We start from the raw sequence: 9,703 nt of genomic DNA, 5'->3' as shown, positions 1-9,703 counted from the left end.
TAAATTTTAATAGCAAAAGCATCAAAGATAAAAGATTATGCAATATTAGAATATAAAGTAATAAATGAGGATTAAGTAAAAATGTCAGGCCTTGTACATCAAATGGGTTACATACTTCCACACATCCAGGATAAAACTATTGTGTTTAGAATTCTCCTCTAAAAGCTCAAAGTAAAACTAGCTTTATTGTGTGTGTCTTTTAGTCATTCAAATTTTCTGTAGATACATGTAGATAATTTTACTCTTTATCAAATTACATTCACCATTAAAGAAGGATGATTTATTCTATCATTTGGGAGTATATGTTTATTCAAACATACAGGCAATAAGAAATATCTGAAAGGAAATACACTTAGTTTTTAGTAAGAATTGATACAATAAAAGAATTTTATTTTATTCCAGATTTTTTTGATATTTAACAATAATTATATCAAAATAAATCCATAACTAATACATTAAAAATAACATTTTAAGCTTTGAACATGGCTTTCCAGTTTTTGTTTCTTGCTCATAAACCTGCAATAGCTTCCACCATGGCAAAAATATTGGCAATAAAATGCCTTGAAAAATTACTAATTTTAGCATAGAGTAAGTATTATATATATCTGCAGTGTAGAATACAAATAAGTTCAAAGCAAGAGATCATATTCACTTCGGTTTGAGTCATATCTGAGAGTGTTTTATGCAAAATGAAGGATTGTAATAAATAATAATAACAAATAAATAAGGATTATAATAATAAAGTATTGTATTTAAAAGAAAATGTGAAGCCATGTATTATTTTAAACAAAGGAATACCAATGTTTGAAAGATCAGATTGCTAGCAGAAAGAAAGAAGTGTGGAAAATGAGAAACATTTGCTCCAGGCAGGTTGCAGAAAGAATACTGAAAAAAAAAAAAAGAGTGTGTATGAAATAAAGAAAAGAAATCAACAATATAAGAAGGCAATCATTTGCAGCAAGGGGAGGTTAGTTTTCTGGATTCAAGCTTGTCTGGTTGAGCCACCATACAGAACAAAAAGTACATGGATAACAAAGAAGTCTTAGAAAAGATAATGAGTACCATCCTGGCTAACATGGTGAAACCCCGTCTCTACTAAAAAATACAAAAAACTAGCCGGGCGAGGTGGTGGGCGCCTGTAGTCCCAGCTACTCGGGAGGCTGAGGCAGGAGAATGGCGTGAACCCGGGAGGCGGAGCTTGCAGTGAGCTGAGATCCGGCCACTGCACTCCAGCCTGGGCGACACAGCGAGACTCCGTCTCAAAAAAAAAAAAAAAAGAAAAAAAAAAAAAAAAAAAAAGAAAAGATAATGAGTCTAATTTTAACAGTGATTTTTGAACATTGAATGGCAATTCCTTCAACATTATGGACAAATAATTCTTGTTTATTAAATAAGTTAAAATTACTGTTCGATGGATAGAAAGTTTTAGTTGTACAAGATGAATAAGTTCTAGAGACCAGCTGTACAACATTGTGCCTGTAGTTAACAGTGTAAAGAGCACTAAAAAAATGAATAGAGTTGATCTAATATCATGTTGTTACCACAGTTATCTTTAAAAGCGTCTTATTAGTTTTACCTAAATCCTGTATTTATGTCTTTATAAGTTCTCTAAGATTCAACTATAAAAAGCTTACTAAGGTATGTCTTAATTATATGACTTCTCACATGGAAAAATTCAGCTATAATCACTAACTTCCTTTTAAGCTACTGTTTTGCAGCCTCTTCAGAAGTGCATACAAAGTAGAATATGAAAGAAAACTATCCCCAAATCTGCAATATGATTTGTTTCTGCAAATATTTACAAGACTATGATATCAACATTTTGGAAGACTATGTAAGACATTAATGGACATCTACATCAACTTGAAATGATGCAGCTATAAATTTCATCTCCTATAATTTTTCATTTTAAAAACCTAGTTATTATTAGTTGATAAACCTCTGAGTCAAGTAACATTGAGACAAACACGAGGAAAACAAGCACATCCATTTAATCTGTATAATTTCTAAAGAGAAGAAGAAAGACTTAGAAAAACACTACAATTTTATTTCTGTGGTGATTCCAACCTGTGATAACTGAGAACAATACAAATAGAGATTTGAAATTCATGTTGAATCATGAATCATATGTCTGCATCTCTCAAAGTCTCCAATAGCTCCAAATTCCAGGTCTCTGAGTTTATCCTGCTGGGATTCCCAGGTATTCACAGCTGGCAGCACTGGCTATCTCTGCCCCTGGCACTACTGTATCTCTCAGCACTTGGTGCAAATACCCTCATCCTCCTCATCATCTGGCAGAACGCTTCTTTGCAGCAGCCCATGTACCTTTTCCTTGGCATCCTCTCTGTGGTTGACATGGGTCTGGCCACTACTATCACGCTTAAGAACCTGGCCATCTTCTGGTTTGATGCCAAGGTCATTAGCCTCCCTGAGTGCTTTGCTCAGATTTATGCCATTCACTTCTTTGTGGGCATGGAGTCTGGTATCTTCCTCTGCATGGTTTTTGATAGATATGTGGCTATTTGTAACCCTCTTCGCTATCCATCCGTTGTCACCAGTTCCTTAATCTTAAAAGCTAACCTGTTAATGGTGCTGAGAAATGGCTTATTTGTCATCCCGGTGCCTGTGCTTGCAGCACAGCATGACTATTGCTCCAGGAATGAAATTGAACACTGCCTGTGCTCTAACCTTGGGGTCACAGCCTGGCTTGTGATAACAGGAGGCCAAACAGCATTTGCCAGTTTGTCCTGGCATGGCTTGGAATGGGGAGTGATCTAAGTCTTATTATACTGTCATATATTTTGATTCTGTACTCTGTACTTAGACTGAACTCAGTTGAAGCTGCAGCCAAGGCCCTGAGCACTTGTAGTTCACATCTTACCCTTCTCCTTTTCTTTTACACTATTGTTGTAGTGATTTCAGTAACTCATCTGACAGAGATGAGGGCTACTTTGATTCCAGTTCTACTTAATGTGTTGCACAACATCATCCCCCCTTCCCTCAACCCTATAGTTTATGCACTTCAGACCAAAGAACTTAGGGCAGCCTTCCAAAAGGTGCTCTTTGCTCTTACAAAAGAAATAAGATCCTAGAGACCTTCTCCGTGATGTCCATGAACCTCAGCTTCTCCTAAACTGGATAGTAAAATTTCAAAGAGGATAAACGAGTAAGTGCATACCTTTGGGATTCCCTTTTTATATTTGTATGTAAATAATTGTGAAAGCTTCAGAAAAGATACAAAAAATCACAGTAGCCTAAAATATTGACAAAATCTAAATATATAAATATATTTGAGAATATGGAAGAATTTTCTGCCAAACCAAATTGGATTTAAAGAACTTAATGATTTATCTATCTCATAAAATAAAAATGAATATAATCACACACCCACACATACACACACACACATACATTCAATCAGAGAAATGAGTGATTGGGACATGAATTATAGGTCATGCTTACACATCGTTAGCTGTAACTTGGGAGCAAAGTCAGTCTCCCTGAACAAGCATTACTCCAGTAATATGGAATATAGAGGCCGGAAAAGAAAGCAATTCAGACAAATAAAGTCAAATCAGAAAATGATGAAGATTTAGGTGGACTATGAGATGACTCAGCTTGGACAGACAGAACCCAAAAGGTTCATCTAGCTAGAAGGATCTGGTGCTTGTGCCATTTGCCTCCCCAGATTTGCTCTCTGTCCTTTGTGCACTGCTCTGTAAACTGGAGGGCTGACTTTCACATATTGTAAGCCCAAACTCCTTTGTCTTTTGGTGTTCAGTTGAATTGAGCCAATGTGATGCCGTGACAGATTATAGTTCAAGAGGAGAGAGCATTTGGGCTATTTATTATTCTACTTCCAGCATGCTTTGACATTGGGGTTCTCACTGGATGTGTCCCTTCTCTGGTCACCCACCTGCTACAACTACAACTCTTAGGGAAATATAGTAACAGGCTTGTCTTGCCTTCTTTCTTCAGGTCAAGGGGCTGATAAAGGCTTCCTGATAGTAGTCTCTAAGTGCCCAGCATGCATTATTTTTTCAATATCCAGTTTTATTTTCTTAAAACAACCTACTACTCAATAATAGCTTCATTAAATTGTCTTCAGATTCACATTTCTTTGTGCCTTTTTTCCCCTTTCTGAGACTCTGACAGACTCACTGGCTTTATTTATATTACCAGCATCTATCTCTACCATAACTACTCATCCACTACTACTACCACACCCACGCAAGAATGTAGGCAGCTTCAGCAAAATCTTTAGATGATCAGATATAAAGACACTGTAGGCAGGAGGTAGATATAGAAATTTTTCCCTGTGAAATTTTTACTTTGAGAGTTTTCTTTTCTTTCTTTTTCCTTAAAAAATAATCCTAAGCAATGAATGGGCAAAATAAGGCTTAATCTATTATTGTCTTGTATTTCAATATTTTCCAGGCCACTTTCCATTAAACACATGCTCAGATTATGTCATTAAATAGTTGGGACATTCCTTGAAATATAAGTATTAATTTCAGGTGCAGGAATACCAGTTGCTAGAAAGTCTATTATACATTATATAATGTCAGCTCCTCTTCCAGTTACATGTAAAAAGTAAACCCTATCAGTTCTCAGGTAAAATGAAAATAATGTAATGTATCTTTCTTATTAGTCTGGCCTTTCACACAAACTTCAATTTTTTTTCACTTAGAAATTAATAAAGAGAAAAGACCCCATGCCCTTTGTACTCATAAGACTACTTTTTTTTAATAACAATATAGTTGAGAACATTAAGATAATTTAAGAAAATATACATTTGACATTTTCTATAAAGTTACAAGAAGATAGTGTTCGCATTAAATAAGAATTACCAGCTGGGCACAGTGGCTTACACTTGTAATCCAAGTGCTTTGGAAGGCCAAAGTAGGAGGATCTCTTGAGGCCAGGAGTTTGAGACCAGCCTGGGCAACATAGTGAGACCCTATCTCTATAAAAACTACAAATCAATAAAAATAAAATTAGGTAGGCATGATGGCTCATGTTGATAGTCCCAGATGCTTGTGAGGCTGAGCTGGGAGGACTGCTTGATCCCAGGAATTTGAGGCTCCAGTGAACTGTGATTACACTACTGCACTCCAACCTAGGTGAAAGAGCGAGACTCTGACAAAAACAAACAAAAACAACAACAACAACAAAAAACAAAAACAACTATGGTAAGAGGGTAGTTCAATGAAATTCAGTAGTGATGACATGTTATTCCAGCAGAAATAACTTACATATTACAGCCTAGAAAAATAAAAAATTGTAAAAATATATGTGTACCTTTCACATATCCCTTCAAGGGAACCTGATATGAGTAGCATTGTTGACTGATGTCCTCTGGCTTCTACACCATTAGATGCACCTTTACCTTCACACAAAGTTCATGGTTCCCTTGGCTGCTCCCAGACAATGACCAGACACAGTAAGAGGACGAGAGCTAGCCCATTCTGGCCAGAAATGAAACTCGTTTAATGGTCAACTTTTGCATGAGGATTCTGAACTGGCCTGGTTAAGACTTTCTCAGAGCTGCACTGAGGGCTGATACTTTTCTTAGGCAATCTTTCCTTTTCTCTCTCTTTTCTTGGTTGTCAGAGCTGAATCATGGTCTAAAGATTCTTTTCATGTTTTTCTCCCTTCTTATCCTTTACATTTCACATTTTTTCCCCAATAAGCCTATCTGATGATTAATCCTATCTAGTTGTCTGCTTTGTAGAGCACTAAACCCAACACAGATCATAATGAGAGTGAAATGATACATTTATGGGACACATTTAATCCCCTAGCACAAGGAAGTGACCCAATGTTGAAAATTTTACCAATTGTGATGTGAGAAAACGCACTTGCGGAGGGAAATGCCCTGGCTGGTACAACTCTTTTAGGCATTTGAAAGATATGTGGAGGGGTGGACAATGGCAGGAAGGACAGTGGAGCTGACTGATTATTGCTATGCTATATTGAAACCACATAGAGTAATAATGACAAAATGAAGGCAGTTAACAAATAGTAAAAATGAAATGTGATTGATTGCAAAGCTTGCAAAGATGCTCTTATCTCCTGAAGTAAAAAAGGTAACGACAACTGGGGAGTAAACTTGGGCATGAAAATTGAGTTTTGGCTGGGTGCAGTGGCTTATGCCTGTAATCCCAGTATTCTGGGAGGCTGAGGCAGGGAGGTCTCTTGAGCCCAGCATTGAGACCAGCCTGGGCAACATAGGGAAACTCTGTCTCTATAAAAAGTACAAAAATTAGCCAGGTGTGGTGGTGCATGCCTGTAGTTCCAGCTACTCGGGAGGCTGAGGTGGGAGAATCGCTTGAGCATGCGAGGTGGAGCTTGCAGTGAGTCAAGATAGTGCCACTGCCCTCCAGCCTAGTGGAGCTTGCAGTGAGCCAAGATGGGACCACTGTATTAAAAGAAAAAAATAAAAGGAAAGAAAAGAAGAAAAAGAAAATTGAGTCTCAGAACACCATGATTGTTTAATGCTTAACAAGACAGAACTATTATACCAAGGTGTGCACTCTGGTTTAGAAAATCTGGGACAATGAAACATGGGATATGGGTATCTGAATGGATGAACATGAAGATGTATTTTGCAAACTAGCTCACTCCTTTATTTGTAACATGAGAGCTAACACTACTCTTACACAGGAAGATAATAAAGACTATGGTTACTGCCCTTTCTAGATTGTATGGTTACCCATACATTCTATGGTTATGGCCCTCTCTAGATTGTCAGGCTTGTAACTAAGGTTAAATTCCAGTATGATTATGGCATGAACAAGCTGCAAGAAATACATAGTGTGTACTGGAATAAGCCAGGAGTTTGAAAATTAAGGGAGCTTAATCAAGAGGATAAGATCATAAGACATAAGAAAATAGAGAATAAGCAAGAATTTATTGACTTGGGAAAATTATTATGGACACCGTATTGAATACCCTGATCAGAATTCCTGGAGATGGGTCAGACTCACTATGCCAGTGACTCTTTGAAGGCTGGAAAATGTGATGGATGATGATGAGTCAAGTGGTAATGCCTGAGTTTCCCTGGCAGCTGGGCATTGCAATGCACTTGAGGAACGCAAAGGTGAAGCAACTGGGAATGCTGAAATCGACATATTATATGAGGCCAAAAGAGTCACCAGAGAAATATGTTCTGTGGAATGCCCCAGAAAACACAACATTCACCAATGAATGCACTAGTGAGTGGGGGCACCAGTATTACTAAAATGTTTAGTTATGGTTCTCCTATTCAGAGCAGGTGTGAGGATAGGAGAGACAGTCAAAGAGCTGGATTGTCTAGTGGTTGTGAGGGTGATAGACCTTTGAAGTAACAGATAGAAAGTTGAGGCAAATAACTGCCAGAAGCCAGGGGGCAGCAATTATTTAAAAACTAGCAAGGGTAAACTAGGAGCCAAAGAGGCTTCACCTGTAGGGAGTTATGGAAATGGTGTCCTTAAGAGCAAATTAATAGGCAGTGAACAAGGGGGTTGCTTGCTGCAATCACAAGAAAGCAGGAGTGGAGGAGCAGAAAGTATAGGCAGTGGCCTCAATGAAATATCATCATCTCCCTTTTCCAGTTTTCTGAGTTGAGCCAATTTTCCTACCTAGAACCTTCTAACTGAGGACATGGACAGGACCCCAGGGATAAGGAACCCATCTGCAACACCTATCTTTCCTGTGGGAAATATGCCAAGAGTACCCCATTTATAATAGTTCTATTTAAATTTTTTTGACTTTACCATGGTGCAAAAGCAATATGCATTCAGCACATTCCTCCTCTTGTAATGTGGTTACATCTGGATAAACTCATAGTTCAATACATCATAAGTCAGAGCACACTTTTGATTAATGATATTTTCAATTTATGATGAGTTTGTTAGAGTGTAATCCCATTGTAAGTCAAGGAGTGTTTGTATATTCTACTGATTGTTCCAGTCCTTTGAAAATAGATTTCTGGCCATTGACTTGGGTGACAACTCCTGGGAATAAGAGAATGTCTGGGCATTTTGATGCTATTGATAACTGGACCATCATGTCTCCCACAAGCAGTCCGCCTTTGTTAAAATGTGGGGCAGATGGGAACAGGTAATAAAGTCCTGACTGAAATCTGGTTTTCAGTAGGGTCTGTTCTCTCATGGATCCATCTATTGGTCATTCCCTGACCTCTGAGTCTATGATCAGAAGTAATTACTACACAAACAGTCTCTGACTTACAATGGTTCATTTTAAGATTATTTTACCAAGGGGTGAAACCAATACTTACTCAGTGAAAACCTTATTTGAAACTTGGAATTTCAATATTTTCCTGGGCTATCAATATGTGATAAGGTACTCCTTCATGAGGCAGAGTAGTGGCAGCGAGCTGCAGCTTCCAGTCAACCATGATATTACTAAAACAATTTATATTGTCCAATGTACCATAGTGAATAAATAATGTGAGCCTTTCAACACTTTGTTATAAAGTAGGCTTTGTTTTAGATAATCTTGCCCAACTATAAGCTAATATAAGTGTTCTCAGCATGTTTAACCTAAGTTAGGCTAAACTATGATGTTCAGTTGGTTAGAAGCATTCTATGTATTTTCAATATTACAATATTTTCAGTTTATGATGGATTTTTAGAGACATAATGCATTATTATTCAAGAAGCATCTATATTGCTTCCTAGACCTTTTGGATGTAGTATGTAATGATATGTGGAAAACCATAAAACTGATCCTCTAATAGAAGATAGTAAATCTTTAAAAATCACATTGAAACAGATAGAGATTGGTGACATAATCAAATATCTAAATAACCTAAGTGATGATAGTTTCAATCATATGTTGATTTACTTGTGATGGTTAATATTAAGCATCAACTTGATTGGAGGGAAGGATGCAAAGTATTGTTCCTTGATATGTCTGTGATGGTATTGCCAAAGGAGATTATCAATTGTTCAGTGGACTGAGAGCAGCAGATCTACGCTCAGTATGGTTGGGCATCCAAATAGCTACCAGAGCGGCTAGAATAAAGAGGGCAGAAGAAGCTGACTTGCTGAGTCTTCTGACCTAAAACTTTCTCCCGTGCTGGATTCTTCCAGTCCTCAAACATCATACTACAAGTTCTTTGGGTTTTGGACTCTTGGACTTACACTAGTGGTTTACCAGGGGCTCTGGGGCCTTCAGACACTAACTGAAGGCTGCACTGTCAGCTTCCCTACTTTTGAGGTTTTGGGACTCGGACAGAGCCACTACTGACTTCCTTGCTCCTCAGCTTGCAGACAGCCTATCACCCTGTAATTGTATGAGTCAATTCTATTTAATAAACTGTATTTCATATATGCCTATATCTTATTAGTTCTGTCCCTCTAGAGATCCCTAATACAATTCTCCAGTCTAACACCTATAGAAACAGGATGGATCTTGGAGAATAACTGTAAGCTACTAAAAGTTCAAACAAGTAGCATTTACAATTGCAACTGCTAGGCTGTTGATCTTGGAAAAAGTTAATATGCTCCCAGGCAATGATTTACAGCAATTGATCTGATAATTGCATTCTTTTTTAATTCCAATCAAAAAAAGAGAATCAGAAACAGTGCAAAGTGAAATGAATAACACTACATATTCTTAGCAAAACACATTCGGTAGACACTGTACCTCAAATTTTGAATGTCAGTCTTTCCTTGGGCTAGAAATATGCTGTTGT

The 9,703-nt window shown here is 37.5% G+C and overlaps 1 protein-coding gene across 1 annotated transcript; it reads left to right on the top strand.

Annotated features, from left to right (window-relative positions):
- The first annotated feature begins 1,319 nt into the window (after positions 1-1,319).
- Positions 1,320-4,757, top strand: LOC101020233 (olfactory receptor 56B1). The gene is given in 2 exon segments (XM_021933574.2): positions 1,320-2,698; positions 2,701-4,757. Coding segments are annotated over 2 exon segments (972 nt in total). The 5' UTR covers positions 1,320-2,118; the 3' UTR covers positions 3,093-4,757.
- Positions 4,758-9,703: the final 4,946 nt, after the last annotated feature.

The sequence above is a fragment of the Papio anubis genome, chromosome 12, assembly GCF_008728515.1.
Source record: "Papio anubis isolate 15944 chromosome 12, Panubis1.0, whole genome shotgun sequence".
Lineage (NCBI taxonomy): Eukaryota > Metazoa > Chordata > Mammalia > Primates > Cercopithecidae > Papio > Papio anubis.
This window is presented reverse-complemented; position numbering and strand designations above follow the sequence as displayed.